This window comes from Saccostrea echinata, unplaced genomic scaffold (assembly GCF_033153115.1).
Source record: "Saccostrea echinata isolate AGI-Se365-2 ecotype Australia unplaced genomic scaffold, CSIRO_AGI_Sech_v1 ptg000001l, whole genome shotgun sequence".
In the NCBI taxonomy this organism is placed as follows: Eukaryota; Metazoa; Mollusca; class Bivalvia; order Ostreida; family Ostreidae; genus Saccostrea; species Saccostrea echinata.
In genome coordinates this window covers 44,028,164-44,051,937 of record NW_026889750.1, presented here as the reverse complement: position 1 = coordinate 44,051,937, position 23,774 = coordinate 44,028,164, and the positions used below count along the sequence as shown (strand labels likewise).

The 23,774-nt window shown below is 34.3% G+C and overlaps 1 protein-coding gene across 1 annotated transcript; it reads left to right on the top strand.

The window, feature by feature from the left end:
• The first annotated feature begins 1,506 nt into the window (after nt 1-1,506).
• Nucleotides 1,507-15,288, top strand: LOC133192284 (spermine oxidase-like). The gene is made up of 5 exons (XM_061328299.1): nt 1,507-1,938; nt 4,657-5,562; nt 9,525-9,654; nt 12,638-12,755; nt 13,763-15,288. The coding sequence occupies exons 1-5, from the start codon at nt 1,746-1,748 to the stop codon at nt 13,877-13,879; spliced, it is 1,464 nt and encodes a 487-aa protein (XP_061184283.1). The 5' UTR covers nt 1,507-1,745; the 3' UTR covers nt 13,880-15,288.
• The last annotated feature ends 8,486 nt before the right edge of the window (nt 15,289-23,774 follow it).

The window sequence follows — 23,774 nt, the reverse complement described above, 5'->3', positions numbered from 1 at the left end:
AAGACTTTTCTTTAAAATGAGTAGGACCGGTATGTACCGTAATACATGACTAGGACTGGTGTAACCCTAATTCTAATCCCAGTGTAATACTTGACTAGGACTGGTGTAACCCTAATTCTAATCCCAATGTAATACATGACTAGGACTGGTGTATAATACATGGCTAGGACTGGTGTATAATACATGGCTAGGACTGGTGTATAATACATGGCTAGGACTGGTATGTAATACATGACTAGGACTGATGTAACCCTAATTCTAGGGTCCTATTACAGATGTAACCCTAATTCTAACCCCTAACCCTAGTGTAATACATGACTAGGACCACAGGTACTTGTGGACAGGACCCCCCCCCCCCCCCCACAATATTCAACCCCGGGGCTTGTTGGAGATTTTTTTTCACAAATTATATTTATTACACTTATTCATCATGTGGCATACCTTTCTCTCTTATAATCTGTAGTGGGGTATTTTTATGTGGAACAATTTTTGGGGGGTTTTAAGGATTTTTTCCTATGGTACACATGATGAAAAAGTGTAATAATTGTAATTTGTGAAAAAAATATCGAACAAGCCCAGGGGTTGAATATCGAGGGGGGAGTCCTGTCCACAAGTACCTGTGACTAGGACTGGTGTAAAATACATGACTAGGACTGGTATGTAATACATGACTAGGACTGGTGTAACCCTCATTCTAACCCCTAACCCTAGTGTAATACATGACTAGGACTGGTATATAATATATGGCTAGGACTGGTATGTAATATAGGACTAGTGGGTCAAAGAGGGACTGGTGCGTTGGTAGCATAGTACTTCTTAAACAAGAACTTTAAAAACCTTCAATCTTATACTTCAGGCCATGAAAATGTCATACAATTGAATTCAGTGTCAGGTTATAAGTGGTTGTAATATATCCTGTGTATGATTACACTATTTCTGCACAGGGACGTATCATCGTTTTTGAAAGGGGGGGGGGGGGGGTAGTAGGTTTCAACTTCTTTCAGTATCAATATTCATACACTACTACATTACACTTATTTGACTACACTACAGTCAATATACTGCAACAAAAAAGCAGGGGGGCCTTTCAGTGAACATTTTTCCTTTTTTTGCACGTAAAGTTGCATGTCGTATGTTCGTATGTGCTACTTTGAAATTTACTACTTTCACGCAGATGAATTTAAAAATATTTTGTAATATTACTAAACGTTTTATATTTTGCATTAGGAGTGGAAGCGGATCAAAACCCCATAACGTTAGATCCATGTTCACGCAGACGTCAACAGACGCCGGGTTAACGTGCAATCAGCAAGCAGGTGCCAAATGCAAATGACTGAACAACCTCAAGACAGCATTACTTTTCTACATTATAAATATACATATAAACAATAGTTTACCGTATTGTCGATATTTTTTTTTCCTTTTCGTTTAAACTTTACCTCGTCAATGTACTCTGGTGCTTGAACGGAGGTTGAACTTTGACCTCATAAGCCCCACCTCTTGACGTCACTGTAATGCGCTGTACACAACGCGGTGGGCAGTTGATTCATTCAAGAAGATGTCTGTGTTGGTGTTAAACTATTGCATGAAGTTTTGAACAACTTATACGAAGGATTTCTTTAAAAGAAGAGGAATTACATTCATATTTCTTCCAAATAAGTTACATTTACCGACAGAGAGTATTCTGACATTAAAATTCCGCTGACGTCCATTGTCAGCTGGCTGATTTGCATGTCAGACGAAACATGGGCGAAAAAGTGATAGATGGTATAGAAAAGATAGACCTAAACGGTAAAGAAAAACCCAAAATTATTATTATCGGTGCTGGAATAGCAGGAATCGCAACAGCTGATACATTGATCAGGGCAGGTTTTACAGATTTCAAGATTTTGGAGGCCTCGGGGCGAACAGGAGGACGAATATGGACGGTTGATATCGGTAAGTTTGTCATGAGAACCCCGCGTGATAACCACTGTCTAAGTTTGTTGATATGTATGTATATGTGTGTATTGTTTTTACATTATTTTAATATTTACATTAAATATGGTTCTATTTTTTTTGTTTAAACGAGATTATGAATGAAGGTCGCCAAAGGACGCACGTAGACACTTCGAAAATGGCCAATAAAAAGGACTTTATTTATAGATGTGATAAATTTAGGCTTGGAAATGAAAGTAAAGATCCTGGTTTTATGTAAGGAAGTGTATTACGTATTATATATGAGTTTTATGGTTTTGAAATATAGCAAAAACGTCCAAATATTTTGTATTTGTTTTTACAAGAACTACGAGTACAGTCATGTATCTGTAAACAAAGGTTATCCAAGATTTGTTCTGTTTTGAAACTGATTGGGTCAAAGTAAAAGTTTTATACTCATGGCAGTGGTATGTCAGACAGGGAGAGAAAGAGAGAATTTCATTGCCCCATGTCTGTGAAATATTGATGATCCAGATCCAACCACAGGCAAGTTGTAGCAATGAATTCTCTCAGGGTATTGATTCATCAAGGGAGATACTGTGTAATTCAGTGTAATGTCGTAATGTTTGGTAAACAACTTTAAACTATGAACAAACAAAGAAGATAAAGAGAAACTTCGTCCAAGATTTAAGATAGAGATGATCACACTATGTGAACTCTAAAACCTGTCTTTCTGCATTTTATAACAGATGAATTTCATTGATGTGATGCACTTCAAAGAAATTAAGAGACTAAAAGGCAGAACAAGTATACTTTTAATTGTGATAAATGTACTGTGGGTTATTAGAAATAAGAGGTGACATGGTAGTTTGTAAATTGGACAGGTTTGGCAGTTTTTACTGAATACAGTACTTATTAAGAGTAGTGACTAAAATTGTGAGTTTATACAAAATTCTCACTCTGAAGTCCCTTGAAATCTACAGAACCTCACGCATCTTTGAAGTAGTATTTAAAAAGACACTTTAAAAATAAAGGAATCATAGATTTTGAAATGAAGATGAAAATCTCACTTGTTTTTCAGGAATTGCATATTGCTTCTTTTTTCTTTCTTAATTCCCGATACCATTGGATAGTCAAAAAAGAAACAGAAATGTAAATAGGTAAATGTTTATTTGCCATGTACAGAACTATCAATGTTTTTGGGCTCAAGCCCCCCTTCCCCCTTTTTTAAACATCTTGATTCAATAGGAAGAACTTAAATCTTTCATTAATTGACTGTGTTATGTGACAAAAGGATTCCTTAATCCTATATGATATATAATTAGTTTTAGGAAAGTTATACATACTGATAGGAACCATTACACAACTTTCCCTAGCGACAAGTAAAATTTTTGACTTACTAAGTGTGAATGTGAGAACAAATAGTCTGTGCTGGATAAAAAGTGACACTGTCAAAATGCTACTTTTCAGTTTAAGTCTGTTGGAAATGTAAGGAATTTCCATCTTAATGCTATTAATACAATTTAATTAATAAACTTTCAGTATACCATTTGTATAAATGATTCAGATTTTTTTTTCTGTTAGAGAGAATCACATTTTAAGAATCAATTTTTTTTTTCATTTGTAAACTGGATGTCATTTATCACCAGCTTTTTTTCACCCTGTAGAATTTCTCAGTAAGAGCCAAAATATAAACAGTGGTAAAATCCCTCAGATTGTATCATGAGAAAAGCCTCTGGCTGGCCTTCACACCAAATGTGATTGGGGTCATACCTGTATGTGTTTCTGTGTATATATTTAGGTCATTTCTGAGGTGTAATGTGTCAAGATCTGTCAGACACAGGGTTATTTTATGTGTATTGCCATGCATGTGAGTAGACATGTTATAAATGAGGGATCAGATTCTTCAGTAATTAAATTGGTTGAGTGGATGGTGTGTGTGTATGTATGTGTGTATATATATATATAAGTTCAGATTCAATCAATGAAAAATAAGTTCAGATTCAATAAAAAATAATGCCATAACAATTTACATGAAACATGTTGGTCAACATTCAAACTAACAACAGATTATATTTGTGAACATTTTGTATTGTTCATACTTCATTTGAGATTGACCTTCATGGTAGCCCAGTCGGTACTCGGTAGAGTGGTGGGCTCTGTGATTGGAAGGTCATGTGTTCAAATCATGCCCACAACTGACCTAAGTCGATAAGAAAATAGGTAGGAACTGTTCCTTCGCCAAGCGCTCGGCACTTTGAAGTGAAAGTTGCGGGTCCTTTGGATGAGACCTTAAAAACCGAGGCCCCATGTCATGGTAGACATTGGCATGATAAAGAACCCTCACTGCTCAAACGCCCTGAGTGCTGAGTAAAGGTCTAAATTTGATTCGAAGCCCTTCACCGGTATATGGTGACGTCTCTATGAGTGAAAAATTCTTAAATGGGACATAAAACAACATACAACTGATCAATCAATCAATCATTTGAGATTGTGGATACCTTTGTATCATCAACTTGTTTGTCAGTAGCCTCATGGTTATATAAAATGAATATGATGAAAGACCAGTAACAAATCAATAATTGTAAATGTTTGCACATATATATATCTATAAATAAAATGTGCATAAATTAATTGAGCTAAAGTGGCACATTTTCACAAAGTCTGAGCCAATGTCTGCATGACATAATTTTTCTCTTTTCTCAACTGAACAATAATTAAATGTTTGCAATTTTTCAGATGAAGGTGAGAAAGTGGACCTTGGGGCCCACTGGATTCATGGCATAGAGAGAAATCCCATCTACAAAATTGCTGATGACAATAACCTTCTCAAGCTTCGCCATGGAGACAAAGGGCTGCGACATCGCAATTGCTTTGTCACAGAAGAAGGCAAAGAAGTTAATGAAAAAGTGGTAAACTCAGTGAATCTGGCTTATGGACAGCTTATCATCCAGGCTGAAGATTTCTATCAGAGCAACATCCCAACAGAGGAAGAAAATGATAGTGTTGGAGCCTACCTTGAGCGTGAGTTTTCCGAAAAACTAGAGAAATACCCCAATGGAGACCGACATATACGAGAGTTGGTATTTAATCAAAGGAAACTACTGGAGTGTTGTATATCCGGCTGTGATAGACTGGAGGATGTCTCGCTAAGCGAGTTTGGTGGTTATGAGGAGCTGCCAGGAGTCCATTACTCTATACCACCTGGCTTTGAGGCAGTGCTAGAAATCCTTAAAAGTTCTATTCCCAAAGACAACATTTTGCTCAATCATCCCGTCAAGTGCGTCCACTGGAGCCGGAAAAATTGTAACGAAAATGATTGCAAAGTGATGGTGGAGTGTGAGAATGGGGAAATGTTCTATGCAAATCATGTTATTGTAACGGTATCACTAGGGGTGTTGAAGGCCGCTTATGGCCGCATGTTTGATCCTCCCTTACCTGAGGAAAAAGTAGGGGCAATAGACCGTCTAGGGTTTGGAATCGTAGATAAAGTAATTATAAAGTTTGACAAACCAGTGACTGAACAGGATGTTTTCCGCATTGAGTTGCTTTGGGACGATGAGAACGTCGAGTGCAATGATTTGAGACAAACATGGTACCGCAAAATTTACTCCTTTGAAGTTTTACATGAAGGTGTATTAGTTGGTAAGAAATATGCAATCATAAAATATACCATATACTACATGTATGTCATGTATGTTTGCAAGCAAGGCAATTCCAAGTTTTTTCTATGTTTAGTGTCCCTGTGCGCCATGGTTTCTGATACCCCATATCTGAAAAACACTCAAAAACCATTGTCGCAAACCACGGCCAAAAATGTACGATCCTCTCCCATTCTGGCCGTGGTTGAATGAGAAGAGAATATTTCGTAGCTCAAAATATTAACCAATGCGAGCAAAGCATAGTAGGATAATGAACTTTGATGCGACCTTTCAATACCCAATTGCAGTATACAAAACATTTCTTGTATACTGTTGATGTCAATTGTTGATTTCAATTGCGATGGAAACAAATATTGTCATTGGCTGAACATGACTTCACAATATAGAGGTATTCAAGATTACGACACTTTTTAAAATCAAGCAGCCACAAGTAGGAGAGAGCTATATGGGGACTCCGGACCGTGGCTTGAGATGATGTCAAAAACAGTAGTCCAGAAATTGATTTTATGCTTGAAACCTTTTGAAATCTGTCAAATTCTTTTTCTGAATCAGTATTTGTAGAGAGAATCTGTCAAGAGGCGTATATATATGGTACATAGCATTTCTAATCTTGATTTTTCAATGGAATACTGGTACATCTTTCTACTACAAAAGTAGAACTTTGAAATCATACCCTTTGAGTGATGTTGTTTTATGAATAGAGTGTGTTTTTTTCGTTTTTTTTTTACTTTTGTCTTATTATTAATTTTTTGTGAATAGGTTGGACTAAGGTTCTTAAATGATAGATGAACACTAAAACAGAGAAAAACTTGGAATGGCATATATATAACCTGGTTTGTTGTGATTTAAAAACACTAGTATTTTTTCTCCATCATTCTCCTTTAATTTTAATTCAGCCATCAAAGATGTTTTAGCTATATTTTTCATGTTAAGTCAAGCAATAAATATTTTTTATTGGCAAACCAAAAAAAATTCACATTTCAAGGTAAGGAATGTTATGATATATAGACTGCAGTTACTGCACTGCAACCTCAGTAAAACGGCATCTGATTTTATACATCAGAAGAGGGTGAATACAGACCTTAATTAAATTCAGCATTTGTGGTTCTAGAAAACATTTAAGCATTAGCCCTAAGGAGTGAAGCAAGAACTTTAAAGAGATTATCTCTTGATGGTCATAGTCGGTGTTCACTACTTTTTATTGCTGTACTTTAATTAAACCAATCTTGTGATTATTTGAAGCCAATATACTTAACCAATTGTGCACTTAAATACTTAAAGAAACATTTTGAAAGGGGTTTTATAATAAGTGTATTATTATTAACTGTCCTTGTGCAGTGTTAATAAAATCACAGGAAGAATTTCATTTATATTCAAACCAGTTCTAATGTTATGTTTTGCCATGGGGTTTAGAAAATATTCACACTCATAAATTAAACAAGACTCCAAACTATTGTAGTGTGCCTGTGTAACAGTTATATAAGTGTAGACATGTGTTCTTTTCAGTGATTAGTGGGTTTGTTATCATGTTACATTGAGACATTGTACAGACCTCATATTGCTTCTGGCCAGATTTTTTACAAATAAAATAAAAAGGGGGAAAATGAATTTAATCAAGTGCATCACATGTCAATACATTCAGTAGCCTGTTACAAATCGTGTACATATGAAAGTAATTCTTCTAAACCTTACTATTAATTAGTTTAAAAACATAGTTTTGAAAAAAAATCAAACTCTTAATTGAAATGTTTAGTTGAATGATAAATGAAACGACAGATTTATCTTTGTACTAATGTGTACCTGTACACGTATGAATAAGGCACTTGTTAAATCGTAAATAAAGATGACAAGAGTCCTGTTTTCAGAAACCTTTTGTAATGACAAATTGTGTACATGAATAATTAAACAGACTAACATATATTTAGCTCTCTGAAGGCTGTAAATATAAACCTAGTGACCCTATAATACTACAAGGAAAAAACATTTTTCTATGAATCATTGAAAATTGGAAAGTTTCAAGGAAAACAAATAAATTGATTAATCATGCTAAACTTAGAAAGTTTATATTAAAAATTTTTTTGTCTTTTTCATCCAGATTTGATTTTTTAAATAAAGTCTTAAAAAAAAAATTCTTTGAAAATAATTCAAGTGTGAACATTGTTGGAGGCCAATCCCATAGGATGTCATCCACTCTGCTTGGAGACCATGACTTCCTGTCAAGTCTGTACCACACTTCCTCCATAGAAATATTTAGTCAATGAAAACGGCCTTTTATGTCAATGAACAAACAGCTATTAATATTTTTTTTTTAATATGAATGTAAATTAAAGAAAAAAAAAAGAATTGAGTCAGTAAGTATGTTACCACAGACACAGTTGCAAAATAATTTGTCGGTTTCCAAGTAAACATCTGGTACACAAAGGATCAATACACACTGTTGATAACATGTAGGAATGTAAATGAATGAACTCTTAACCATTTGTTGACATCACATATGACTGGCCTTTAAAATTCCTTTATCAGGGGAGTGTTGATTTTTAAGGAGGGATTGATGGGATCAAACTTAAAACATAGATTAGAGTGTGAAAGTACTCCATTTTCAGATAGAGACCTGGAGGTTCTCTTTTTGTTTTGTATATTAGACATTATCAAAACCATTTAGCAGAGTAGATTCAAATTCTGTTTTCCTATACAATATATATTTATACTGGTATAATTTTATGATAAATCATGCTCTGCCCGACATACACAAAGATTTCCTGTGTGATTTCATCAAAACGCTAGCTGTGTAGATAGCTTGCAAATCAAATATGATATTCAAAAATGCTTTAAAAATTGGTAATCCTGTTAATGAAAACTAAGACAGTTAGTTCAGTGCCTCAAGCATGTCAAGCTTTATGGTACTTGATATTGCTGTTTATACAGTTAAACATGATGTATTGATTACACACTAGGCATGCTGATGTAAAAAAAAAATATATATATTTATGTGGGTTATAAGGTAAAATTAATAATTTTGACTTATACATGTAGTATGTGTACTTTTGTCATGCATTATGTACAGTCATGTACGTGTAGTAGTCAGGATGAGTGGTGAATTTGATATCTTGTACAGTTTAGACTGACAGTCATCAATTTAATACTTTGATAATGCAATCATTTATTTTCGATACAAAATGGACAGAAGACATTTAATATAATCTACATGTTACATTGTGTATTGTAGACTAAAAAAGTGGTTCATCTCAGATACTTTACAAACTTCATCTCAGATACTTTACAAACTTCATCTCAGATACTTTACAAACTTCACTACAAATTAATTTAAAACTTTCAGATAACTTTATTCTTCCTATACATTAGACTGACCAAGTGCTTAAGGTCCGACGACACATTGCTCAAATATCTGTTTAGTATCTCTTCATAATATACAACCAATTGATCCTAATTATCATTATCTTGTGATTTTCAGACTGTTTTCAAAATGTTTAAGTAGATAAAACTACCAGAAATTGTGATACTGGTAATGCCTCTAATTTCCAATATCTGGATTATACAGTAAATAACACCCTCTGGTATCTTGCACAAATGCCTAGTAAAGTACCTTAATTTTTTGTGAGGAAACTTGTTTAAATAGCAATACCTCAATGACAAATTCACGGAAAAAAATATATATTATTGAGGAACCTGTCGTCTGACCTTAAATTGATATTCTTATGGAGAATGTGTCTTTCTCCCTACATATAAGCCAAATGGCTAATGTGAGACTGGTAAATTATTAATTATATTTTTAAATTAATATTTTGATACATTTCTCCACTGTTCACATTGTCTGACAGAGTAGTTAATTTTATACTTTTATACATTTCATCACATTCTGTTTATTGTAAACTTGCTAGTAAGATGTTCATTTGACATTTCTTCACTGTATTATGTATGTTGTAGGCTGGCTTAGTGGGAAGGAGGCCCTGTTTATGGAATCTCTTACAGAGGAACAGATAGCAGAGGATTTAGTTGAGGTCCTCAAAAGGTTTCTTCAAAAAGATGACATTCCCATCCCCAAGAAAATCATCAGGTATCTACTTTATAAAGTTCTATGTTAAAAAAAACAACAGATTGCCAGGCTTTCCGTATAATTTTTTTGAAGTAGGCATTGTTTGCATCCAATACATTGACCTACTCAAGATTATATTATGTATACCTTATTTTGTTGGTTGCATTGAATCCGCATATTTTTTTCCCCTGAAAATATATCAATATTAATTAAAAAATCAAAAAACTTGGACATTTATCTCATCAATATAGCATCTGCCAAAGGTGTAATGTCCCCTAAATTGTCATGTTTGCTAAGAAGAAAAAAGTTTTCTCTGGGTTTTATCAGGGGTCAAAAGGTAAAAATCCTAGGAATTGATGGCATCACCAAGTTAGATAAAAATGGCAGATCTCTACTTGTGCACTCTAAACATGAATAGTTCACACAGAAAGTGTCTCCCCTCACTCAGTTTTCTTCATCATCTTGTAGCTTGTTCATTGTAAGATCAAGATTCTCCCACACTCCTGCATTTTTCTTCAAATGTATGATAGTAAAATTACTTTAGAAAGTGTTTCATTTTATGTTTGACAAAAGGAACAAACAGCACTTGTTTTTTAAAGGCTAAATATATTACTAGACAGGATATGTCTGAAACAGCAGCATACATACAGCATGTTTTTTTATGAAGCTGTGGGCCAAGCCATTTGGTCATATATATTGCAGTGGTGTGAATGTGAGGTCAGATGTCGAGCGAACAAGGACCTTTTAACCCTCCTCAATCAATATTTAGGCAGGACTAAGGATTTATTCAGTGATGGAAAATAGCAGTTATGGTATAGTGGGGGATCTGCAGATTGCATTTGCTCCATGCATCAGTGCTCATGTACTTGCCTAGTCATTGGCTGAGAAAGCAGCCAAAAGATGATGTTATTTTAGTAGAGATTGGAAAAATTGATTTTCGTATTGCTAAAGTCATTGCCTTCCCTTCTGACAAGGTAATTTATCGAAAGGAGACTGACTCAGGTCTATGTAATAGATAACCCACAGGTGAAAGGGTTTCTTTCTATGCACCCAATATTCAGGAAATCATTTCAGCATTGGTCCGATTGAATGCACTCATGTTTAATTAAATGTGGAGACATAATCAGAAAGGAGACTGTATCATTTGAACATTTTACATCATATCAGGTGTATTGTGAAACATTAGGAGAAATTAAGTGAGAATGTTCCTTGTTGATATTGTCTGGGTTTCAGGGGTTATGATTAGGTGTAAATAAATATATAAAGCATCACAGCTGTCAACAGCATTCCATTGTAGAAATAGATCTAAAGGTCTCAGAAGCTCAGAAAGTTCCAGATAATGTATAGTAAACTGTTTGGAGGAAGACAGTGATGACCAATGGGCTGACCTTCACCTTGGCCTCAGGGTACTAGGTTCACCTTTGTAATCTTCCACTGTCCTTAGTTTATAGCTGTCATGATTTACACACCCCTAGTTCAGATAATGAGGCCTCTGGTTCACTGGGGAACAGGTGACCAATCAGCTGATTTACAGGTAAAACTGTGCCACTAATTTTCCCTATACCTTGTGTGTTTATCTTGAGGATTTGCGGCAGGCAGTTGCAAAATGTCGACAGTAGAGATGGTTGTTAGAAATGAAGGAACAAACCTTCAATAACTTGTTTATTAGCTGTTGATTAGCAGACTGCAGTTTTTTGCAGCATCATGCCTTTAACATTTATATCCTGAGCGGAGATACCACATGCATTCCAGTGCCTATTATGTGCATGATGTATGAAGATGTGAAGAGTAATGTTTCTTCATTAACATAGGTAAATCCCTGATGTTGGCATGTTTTCTTGAATTTATTCAGGATATGAAGACCTTAGTTCTCTGCAATGAAAAATAAGTAGCAGTATTGCAGTTATTCAAGGCCATTTTCTTGAACCTTTCTGTCTTTTCAATGTGTTGATTATAGATCCACTCTTCCCTAAGGAAAATTAAGATAAATTTCATGCTATTAATTAGGAAATGGTTTTGATTTTATGTTTTTGCATTGAAATGAACTTGAATCTTATGTATATGAACACTACAAGTTTTTAAATACAGACATACTAGTAATTGCTAACTTTTTGTAAACAAAAGTTCAAAGTGGTTTGTAAATCAGACTTGGAGAATGTAGATCATTGGTTCCACACCTGCATTTAAGTGAAGATCTACACAACAGTGGCAGAAATAATCAATACATCAAGTGACCAAGGTCCTGGCTATGTTTATTTGGGTTTTTAGATCAATGGTTGGCAGGGCCCATGCAGACAAAGCTTTGGCAATTTTACAACTATCGATATATCAGGAGGTTACGCAGGTTAAGAATTGGGGCACTGTGCCAATAATTGTAATTAATATAATACCTGTATAAGGTAGCAATAATACTGTTATCACCTACACCAGGTGACCTCTTGACCCTGCCATAGAATAGAAACAGTAACATCTATAATTGATCATAAGATGAAAACAATTATAGTATGGTTCAATCCTACAGATGCAAGTAAAATGAATGAAAGAATATTTAACATATAAATTTTAATATTTATCTGTAGAGATGGGAAATGGTAGACTGTGTTTCAATTTATTTTTACTTATAGAAGCGAGTCAAACAGAGCTGCTGATGAGTCAATTAAGATAAATATGTTGAAATGCTAGATAACCAAATTCTTGAGTGAATTCCCTGATCTAATTTTCTATCTAGTACAGTATCTAAACCATCATTGTAACACTGTGTAGTTATTATTTTGTGAAAAACGAGATTTATATAATAGAGCATTTTGTCTTCCTCTGATACTAATAGGCTTTATAGTATAAAACCAGTCATGCTTAAATTACATCAACAAGAACAGATAATGCTCTGTTGTGTGTCAAATGGTAAAAATATGCTTACACTAGCATAAACTTGTACAAAACTACTATAGGTCACTCCATTTAGGTGGTGTGATGTATGTTGTACAGTGTTTGAATCTCTTTATAGGACGAGATGGGGTAACAACATTAACACCCGAGGATCCTACAGCTTCATTAAAGTGGGGGCCAGCATGTCAGACATAGACCTCTTGGCAGAACCACTGACTGGTACAGAGACAGAAAAGGTATCACAGAAAGAATGCATATAAAATGTTAGGCCCAGGGGGTGGGGATAAGTAAACAACCAAAAAATGCAATTATTCAAGTATTGCATATACCCAATGCTGTAGATTATACAACAAGTGCACATAAATCAAATAATGCTAGGTAAGAAGTTGAATTTATAGCAGGTGAAAAGCCTCCAACAAAAAAAATCTTAAATGTTTAATTTACAAACTATTACCAAAATGTACCACATAACATGCATAATGCTTTGTCAATTAATCATACAAGGGGGGTGGGGTTGAAGTAAAGAATTTGGAGAAAGGGAATAAATAGAGCTTCGTTGTCAAATGTTTAATTGTAGAGATAGATAAAGTAATCAAGGGAAATGTACAAAGAAATGCATTTATTCAAGCATTGTATACACAATGTTGTGAGGAAATAATGCATTTATTCAAGCATTGCATACACATTGTTGTGAGTTGTAATGTGTCCATACAAATCAGATACTGCTAAGTAGTTAAATATTGTAAATATTTATAAATGTACCCAAAGGGTGTCTACCTGACAGCATCTCAGATATTTATTTATGCATTTCCAAATAGAGGGAACAGTAAAGTAGACCTTAGATTTTCTAAAAAAAATTTGTACCATAATCTGTAGAGATTTGATTTTGACCTATAATAACTTAATAACCTGTGACACTGAGTGTTAGTATACTGGAATAAATATCTTGGGGATGATTTTGGTAAATAAAATCAATGGATTTCAACCCATAAACATGTCTTTAAGCTCCTATCTTATTTACAAAATTTTAATTCCATGTACATATGGAAGGTGATCAATATATATCTTTGTCCTTTCTGAGGAATATGTGTCTAATAAAAATGTCAGGGCTCTCTCCTTAGGTTAAAAATAGCATAGACCATGAAAGTAGAGTAGACATGCCAGTATATGAAGACTGAGTTTTATTTCTTCTAAAAAAGGTCATTTAGCAGGTCTTACTTTTCTTGTCTTTTTTTTTTGGCAGCCACAGGTAATGTTTGGAGGGGAGGCAACTCATGAATGCCACTACTCAACCACCCATGGTGCCCTTTTGTCAGGAATGAGGGAGGCCAATAGGATCATCAAGCTGTACTCGGATTAACTGTCATGGTTTTCTTAAATTCCTTCCAGTCTACTCTGTATTGCCATGACAACATATTGCAGTATAATGTAAATGTTACGTATTGTTTTTCTCTGCAATTATTTCCCTAGTCTATAGCAGATATTTTTATTGGCACCATGAAATGGACTTGACTGATGAGTACCTGTATACTAACTCAGTGAGAATACCAGATAGTTTCATTTAACTGTGAGACAGAGGATTGTATGTTACATTTTACTTTTGTTTTTAATGTTTGTGCATCAAGGAATAGTTTATCATGATCTCAGCTTCTTCAAAAGAGTTAAGGAAATCATAGCGCACAAAGTACATCTTGCCGTTGACAGCACAGAAAGCTTAGGGTTTCAGGGAGGCTTTTTTCTTCTTCACTGCCAAAATTTCAATAAGGATGTTTGTATCTAAGTATTTATCAATTTACACAGAAATATTTGAGGAATTTAAGTCATTTGATAAATTAGGAAATCTTGGGTGCTCTGAGACAAGTCTCAGTCAGTTTTAGGGGAGGACATATTTGATTTTTTATGTGTTGATATTATTTCTTTTTGCTTTGCTGCACCATCAATTTTGATTTGCTTTAAGCTGATTTTGATATTCAGGAAATCAAGTTTATTTTATGTTGAACTTTATCAGTTTTTAAATGCACCTTTTATAGACTCTACCTCTTTGTGACATGAAAGGAAAAAAAGTGTCCAATTGTATCATGGTATCAAGGATTATTTATTGTTAAGTGTTAACCTGCCTGGTCATTACTGGACAATTAAGAATCAACAGTAGCTTTTAATCATTATATACCGATCTTCAGAGCAGTAGGGTAGTAAGGCTTGAAAGATGAATGTAATCGAGCGTGTGTGATAATGAGCGAGCTGAACATTTTACAGTCGTGTTTTTATAAGTTTAAATGAAATATGTTTATTCTTACAATTAAATGTATGATGTAATTTTGTGATTGGGAACATGTGCTATTATTATACCCTGATGTGTATGTTTAGATGTAGTTAATTTATGGATGAAATCATACCTCAAATGTGTTGGAAATTTTATCTATAACAAAGTTTATGCATTGAGATATTGTTAATTTGTCTCCAAATTTTATTGAAAAAAATTATAATGTATTTTACTGTGGTGCATTGATAACATATATCTTCCTTGATATAAATTGTATTTATTCAGAAAACAATGGAGAAAAAGTACAAGTAAATTTGTGAATTCATGGACAAAAGAACTATAGAATGAATAATTTGTCCAAACTTCAACAACCATGTTGATAAGATTTGATGAGAGGATCAGATGAAAATTAACATAAAAGAAGTGTGACTGGTTCATTTCTGCTGATTCAGCAGTCATTGTCATGTTTATGTACCAGGTATTCAATAAAAATACAAATCACAGAATGGCCTCTTGTTCTTATTGATGTACCACAGATTGAGTCCATTTTTTCAAAGTTTTGTACCACAGACTCTATCTCTTATCCTAAATGATTTACAACCAACTCATTGTCTTATCCTTAGTGATGTACCACAGACACAGTGTCTTATCCTTAGTGATGTATCACAGACACAGTGTCTTATCCTTAGTGATGTATCACAGACACAGTGTCTTATCCTTAGTGATGTACCACAGACACAGTGTCTTATCCTTAGTGATGTATCACAGACACAGTGTCTTATCCTTAGTGATGTATCACAGACACAGTGTCTTATCCTTAGTGATATATCACAGACTCAGTGTCTTGTCCTTAGTGATGTATCACAGACACAGTGTCTTATCCTTAGTGATGTATCACAGACCTAGTGTCTTATCTTAAGTGATGTCGACAGACTCTGTCTTATCCTTAGTTATGTATCACAGACACAGTCTTATCCTTAGTGATGTACCACAGACTCAGTGTCTTATCCTTAGTGATGTATCACAGACACAGTGTCTTATCCTTAGTGATGTACCACAGACACAGTGTCTTATCCTTAGTGATGTATCACAGACCTAGTGTCTTATCTTAAGTGATGTCGACAGACTCTGTCTTATCCTTAGTTATGTATCACAGACACAGTCTTATCCTTAGTGATGTACCACAGACTCAGTGTCTTATCCTTAGTGATGTATCACAGACACAGTGTCTTATCCTTAGTGATGTACCACAGACACAGTGTCTTATCCTTAGTGATGTATCACAGACACAGTGTCTTATCCTTAGTGATGTACCACAGACTCAGTGTCTTATCCTTAGTGATGTATCACAGACCTAGTGTCTTATCTTAAGTGATGTCGACAGACTCTGTCTTATCCTTAGTTATGTATCACAGACACAGTCTTATCCTTAGTGATGTACCACAGACTCAGTGTCTTATCCTTAGTGATGTACCACAGACACAGTGTCTTATCCTTAGTGATGTATCACAGACACAGTGTCTTATCCTTAGTGATGTACCACAGACACAGTGTCTTATCCTTAGTGATGTATCACAGACACAGTGTCTTATCCTTAGTGATGTACCACAGACTCAGTGTCTTATCCTTAGTGACGTATCACAGACACAGTGTCTTATCCTTAGTGATGTACCACAGACTCAGTGTCTTATCCTTAGTGATGTATCACAGACACAGTGTCTTATCCTTAGTGATGTATCACAGACACAGTGTCTTATACTTAGAGATGTATCACAGACACAGTGTCTTATCCTTAGTGATGTATCACAGACACAGTGTCTTATCCTTAGTGATGTATCACAGACACAGTGTCTTATCCTTAGTGATGTATCACAGACACAGTGTCTTATCCTTAGTGATGTATCACAGACACAGTGTCTTATCCTTAGTGATGTATCACAGACCTAGTGTCTTATCTTAAGTGATGTCGACAGACTCTGTCTTATCCTTAGTTATGTATCACAGACACAGTCTTATCCTTAGTGATGTACCACAGACTCAGTGTCTTATCCTTAGTGATATATCACAGACTCAGTGTCTTGTCCTTAGTGATGTATCACAGACACAGTGTCTTATCCTAAGTGATGTATCACAGAATCAGTGGCTTATCCTTAGTGATGTACCACAGACTCAATGTCCTATCCTTAGTGATATATCACAGACTCAGTGTCTTATCCTTAGTGATGTATCACAGACACAGTGTCTCATTGTTGGTGATGTACCATAAACACAGTGTCTTATCCTTAGTGATATATCACAGACACAGTGTCTTATTGTTGGTGATGCACCATAAACACAGTGTCTTATCCTTCGTGATATAGACTTAGTGTCTTATCCTTAGTGATGTACCACAGACACCGTGTCTTATCCTTAGTGATATACCACAGACACAGTGTCTTATCCTTAGTGATGTATCATAGACACAGTGTCATCATTAGTGATGTATCACAGACTCAGTGTCTTATCCTTAGCGATGTATCACAAACACAGTGTCTTATCCTAAGTGATGTACCACAGACTCTGTGTCTTATCCTTAGTGATGTATCACAGACACAGTGTCTTATTCTTAGTGATGTACCACAGACACAGTGTCTTATCCTTAGTGATGTATCACAGACTTGGTGTCTTATCTTTAGTGATGTATCACAGACTGAATGTCTCATCATAATTGATATATCAGAGACTCAGTGTCTTTTCCTTAGTAATGTTCAACAGACACAGTCTCTTATTCTTTGTGATATACCACCAACTCTTTTTGTAATGTATCACAAAGAATATTGTTATTGATTTTTATCAGTTTTGTGCAAAAATTTTGCACAGAATGTATATTATCGCCATAAAATATGTTAATTGTTGGAGTTCTTAATAAAGCTTAGTATGAAGGGAAAATGTGTTAAATTATCCTGTCCAGCAATTATTTATTTTTCCGCTAGACTGGACCACAGAATTAATTTCATTTAAAGTAATTTTTAAGCAATGCATGAATAGAATGTTAATTCAATTAGAAATATATACATGTCAAAATATATTTGTTTCTTTGCCTTACAAGTTTTGTTGTATTTGTTAATTTTGGACGTACAGATATGATTTTAGGAATTCATTTCCTGAGAGTTTTTATTGATATTGATTTGCATTTGGGTGAAAATGGAACTATAATGGTTCTTATTTATATGTGAAACAAAGCATTTAAGTGTCAAGTCATGTTCCAAATCAGAATGCAAATTAGGAAATTCTAACATGTATGGTGTAGAGAAGGTCATGGTTGTCATGAAATATTTAATGTCCATAATTAAAGAAATTGTTGTGGCAGACTTTGATTGTGCAGAGAAAAAAGATCGTCATACATCAAAAGACCATAAATAGGAAGGAGTATCAATCAAGATGTCCATAGAGTGGATGCCTAGCTAGGTTCAGTGATGGGGATATATTAAAAATTTATAAGTCTTTTCTAATGAACCTATTTTTTGTCTTTGCAAATGGTTTCAAATTGCTTCGCAAATTTATATTGGCACTTGCATGTATGTAATTCATCTTTTGAAGTATATATATTTAAAGTCGACTTGAACAAGTTAGTTTTCTATGCATTTTTCTTGATTTGACATTTCATGTATCATCGGAAACTTCAATGAAGAGTTAGGAGAAGAGACCACAGGTGGGAGGTCATAAAAAGGCAAGACACAGAGGCTTCAGGGGAAACATGCACTGATTCTCAGTCTGAATGCACCACTGGTTCTCTGGATACACAAGCTAGATAGCTGATTCTCCAGATTTAATATAGAAAAAAACGCTCTGGAAATATTTTTGTCAAAGTCTCAAAACACACACATTAATATCAAAAAGGAATTTTAACAAAATTGCCAATATAAAGATATAAAACAGATCACTTCGTGAGAATGCAGCAGTAGATTTATTTTATCAACAGTGTATTGAATTTTACTTTAATTTACTGTGGTGTACTCTGAGATAACCATGTAAATGTGGCAGTCAGGCAAGTTAGATCGACAGTGGGCAGATACCTCAGTTGGTAGAGCACCGTACTAGTGATTAAGGGGGTCCAGGTTCAAATCCTGGTCTGGTCCATTGCATTTTTCTCCCTGGCCACTTACACAAGTAAACAAATCGATCATATCTCTTTATCCTCCAAAACAATGAGGTATCTGACTTAATGAATATTTCATAAGTCATTAAGTAATTGTTACTTTAAGCATGTTAAGCTTACTGTTAAAAGGTGGGTTTGGGGAATCATTTCCTTGCAAAAATAATTATGTAATTGTGTGTCTATTCAATTTAGTACAGAGGGGTATTAAAAAAAATATGATTAAATGATGATATCATAAATAAGAAAAAAAAGTAAATAACTGTCCAGCTAGGGTTTCTGGGAAGAAAAAGTAGATCGGACTACAAGGTAATTTTATAAATGCCCACTGTAATCACAAAGTACCACACCTATTATGACTTATCTCCCTGTAGATCCTGAATTCAAGATGGATACATTCCTTATGTGGTTATTTAGATTTCATTTATAAGACAGTGAACAATGGAAGAATTACTGATATGTGCCCTAAAATTCAATGTAATTATCCTTGATTGGTAAACAACATTTCAATTTTCCTGAAAGTGGCAATATAAAATTTATTTCACATGTAAAAATAATTGCTGCTGAGTTTTAATAGTATTTCATTGAACTCATCTTGAATTAAGTTAACTTGACACTTGTATATGGTATGACTATAAATCTACTACTAGGTGTGTTGTAAAATGTAGAATAGATCTATAAGAAGTCTTGGAGATTTGGTATGAAGTCAGGTATGAATTAAGTGTTTTTTAACATTTTGTTTACCCATCTTTGGCTTCTTGCATGAGTCTCAACAACCAGTACTAGATGGTACTGCAGTTTTCCCTTCATGCCTTGGTACTTCAGTACTTATGCTTGACAGTTCCATCCAGGTCAATCTAGTCAAGAGTATCTACTTTTAAGTTCATTTTAAATTCTAATCAAGCCTTGCTTGTTTAAGGTTCTGTCAACAATGACAAGACTTATTGTTAAGTACTATGTCCTGGAAATTGGCTGCAAAAAATGTGGAATGTTTTCTTGGTCACCATTAAGTAAAACGCCCAAAAAACCAACATTTCCTGCTGCTTTGACCAATCACAATGAAAGTGACAATTGAGGGTTATAAATAGAGGAAAATAAACTGCTGGTGTGACAGATTGCTAATGACTGCCTCTTAGTCACTTTAACAGCTAGGATCATTAATTAAACGACTTTTACCATTACTTAAAGGTAATCTTAGTACCTGCATAGGTGGCATATGATATTGTTTGACCTAGAAGCAACAATGTCAAATGTCATTAATACATCCATCAGAAAATGTCACCTATTCAGCCACTTCTATCATTTTCTGTATCTATCTCTTTCTCATGATGTCTGTTTTTGACCAATTCCATCACCAGAGGATTTTTGAGACCAGTGACTAAGCCTTTCAGCTTACAATTAGTTAGATGTTAAATAAATTTTGTACCCTCACAAGTAATACATATTTGTTATAACTCATAACCATCTAGCAGACATAAGCAGAGACAAGCAAATTCACAGAATTGTGGTCCCCTGCTTTCAGTGTCTTAGTGGTTGGAATGCAATTATATTTGGCATATTGTAACTGTCTTGTTTGTGTGTCCTGTCTTGTCTGTCCATCATACAAAAAAGACACAAGTTCTTGAATTAATAAAAGTTATGGCAAAGATTAAAGCTTCTCAAAACTGCATCAAACTTCAAGAGCAAGGTCATGAAGTCCAATAATACAATCCAAAAGGTCTTGTAATAAGTAATGCACATGCTCTTCTGGAACAAAAGTAATGGCCAAAGTCAAAACTTTTGAAAACTTCTAAGTCAAGGTCATGAAACCAAAAATGATAGTCTTTCCTGAAAGGTGTTGTCATTAGATAATGTACATGTAAAATATGAAAGCTCTATCTTCTCTCTTTGAAAAGTTACTACCAATATAAAGAAAGAACAAAATACATAAGTGGCTGTATAAGGCCGAGAAATTTCACAATTTTAAAACTATGATAATTTGTGTAAGTCTTTCTTTTATGTTTTGTTTACAGTGGGATCAAAGCTAATGTTTAGTTGTAAGAAAATGACATAATATGCAATAGTGACATCACAAAACCATACCAAATACAAACTGCTCAGTGGTTCACCCTTCTCTGCTCAACCTCTCACTCTTCTCCTAGTGACCTTGTCTAAATGACCTTGAATCATTCTTGACACCTGACCTTACTCAACTTTAAGAATGAAATAACATAGAAACACTATATTTTTGCTATATGCTTGTTATGTTTTTAAAACTTATTTCATAATCAACCCAGGTCTAAATCAACAATAAAGGGGACCTTAGTAGTTCAGCATTCATGAAGATTGGTGGCCCTGGGACAAAAAACTATTTCTCAGAATATATGCATACACCTGTATTAAAAGTATGGAGGAAAATGGTTTATTATAACAATCATGTTGATTGAGGTCCAGGAAAACAATTATACATGGGATCTCCCATGGTTTGTGGTTGCATATAAGTTTTTATCCAACAAGGGGTGTGTTTTTATCCCCAAACCTCAATGGCAAGGGGATAAAAACACACAACGAGTTGGATAAAAAATTATATGCAACCACAAACCATTGAGAGATTCTTTTTATCACATGTTTTACACATAGCTATTATGTTTTACACTCTTTTATATATGTAAATCAACAATATTTGACAATCAAATTCATGCAAAAACCATTGTGACATCACAATGGTGAATATGAGAACAATATCCTATATCCACTTTATAAAGGAGTAAACATGTGATAAAAGATTCTACACAATTTGATTGTTTCTCTTTCCTTTTTCTGGTTATTTTGCTGTAACATTCATAAAAATCAAGGATATTGGATTTTATCAGAATTTTACAACAGGCTTTAGCTTTCACATTTAATTCAATTTAATACATCTGGCATTGTAGCATCTTGCAAAATCATTATGTGACACAATTCTTTGTTTGCTATCTGTGTATATATTATCCATAAACATGGTATGTAAACTGTTCAAAGGACTACAAACTTATTTACTTTGATAAATATAATTTTAGGGGAAAAAGTTCTTTCTGTGTGTTAAATTAATGAATTCAATAAGGGAAAGGGTAACAAGTTATAATAAAAGCTATATTGAAGATAAAGTTAATCTGTTCATGAGTTTTTAGCTCCCTTGAACCAAAGGTTTAGGTGAGATATTCCAATTAAAGAGTGTCTGACAATCTTCTGCTTTTTGTCTGTAAACTTATCTTCTCCAAAACTATGGATTTGATTTCAAACTCAACACAAAACTGTGAGCTTTGAGTGAAGAGTACTTATTAAATACTGGTAGTCACATTCCTCTTTCAAGGGGAGATAATCAAGAAATAATGAAAATATATCATTAAGAAAAAGTGAAATAAAAAAGTTTCAAAAGTTTCAAAAGATAAAAATTATGTGAAATGTCCTTATAGCATGTAGGTTCAAACTTATTTAGGACCCTGAGGGCTAAGGTGGAATTACAGGATTGCAATAAAGGGAGAAGTTTAACATAAAAATTTTGAGAGAAAATTAAAATCTCTCTAGAAGAACAGGGCACTGTGAATAAGTCATATTAATATGCAAGCACATAATTTATATTCAAGTTTGTTAAAATCAGGGCCCCTGGGGATAGCATAGTCCCAATTTTACATATAAAAATATTAAGATACATATAGTATATATACATATAAGAATATATAAGAATCTCATTTTCACCCAGACATATTTCATTGTTAGCACTTCATGAAAAATAAGCATGAATGAAAAGTATCAAGTCATATCCTCTTGAGATTTTAAAATTGAATAACTTACCGGTACTTTTTTTTAGATAAAAACAAGATGTGTTTGTGAAACACTGATGCCCCCATATGGCAACTTATAGCAAAGGTTAAACTTTCTCAAATGCAAATCAAATAAGTTGATACCCAAAGTAAGGTCTTGTCTCGAGGAATAAACCTGTGAAATATGAAAGGCCTAGCAGCAACCATTGAATAGATATGGAAAAGGTTAAAGTTTTTTTTCAAAAGTATGTCAAACATCAAGGTCAAAATTAATGGTGCCAAAGGAAAGACCTTCTTCCAAGAAATACACAGGTGAAATATGAAAGCCGAAGCACCAATCATTCAAAAGTTATGGCCAAGGTTAAAGTTTTCCAAAAGTAGGTCAAACTCCAAGATCAAGGTCAAAGGGTCAAAGCTGTTGGTATCCAAAGAAAGGTCTTGTCACAAGGATTACATATGTAAAGTAGGAAAGCCCTAGCACCAACCGTTCAAAAGTTATAACCAAGGTTAAAATATTGCAAAAGTGGGTCAAACTCCAAGGTCAAGGTCAAAGGGTCAAAGTTGTTGGTATCCAAAGGAAGGCCTTGTCACAAGGTTTACACATGTGAAATATGAAAGCTCTAGCACCAACCGTTCAAAAGTTATGGCCAAGGTTAAAGTTTGGTAAAATTTTGCAAAACTGGGTCAAACTCCAAGGTCAAGGTCAAAAGGTCAATTATAGTGGTACCCAAGGAAAGGTCTTGTCATAATGAACACTCATGTCAAATATTAAAGCCTTACCCTTGACAGAGCAATAGTTATGGGCTAGTAAAAGTTGACAACAGACAGCCAGACAAACAGACAGACAAGACAAAAACAATACACCCCCAGGATCTTTCGATCCAGGGGCATAAAAAATCTTTCAAAGAAATCATAAAGAGAAATCATAGTTTAGTATGTAAACGTTAACTAAATATATCTTTCAAAGATTTCTTAAAGATAAATATTGTAATGTAAACTTGAATTTAATTCTGGTTGTAATATGCTTTAATTGACTGGATATAATGTTTAATCTGTGTTGCCTACATCACAAATA

What these genes read in the sequence shown, in the direction of transcription:
- LOC133192284 (XM_061328299.1), top strand. Translation starts at nt 1,746, where the DNA reads ATGGGCGAAAAAGTGATAGATGGTATAGAAAAGATAGACCTAAACGGT. An exon ending in AATATGGACGGTTGATATCG is followed by an intron (nt 1,939 to 4,656) that starts GTAAGTTTGTCA and finishes GCAATTTTTCAG; the next exon opens with ATGAAGGTGAGAAAGTGGAC. An exon ending in ACATGAAGGTGTATTAGTTG is followed by an intron (nt 5,563 to 9,524) that starts GTAAGAAATATG and finishes TGTATGTTGTAG; the next exon opens with GCTGGCTTAGTGGGAAGGAG.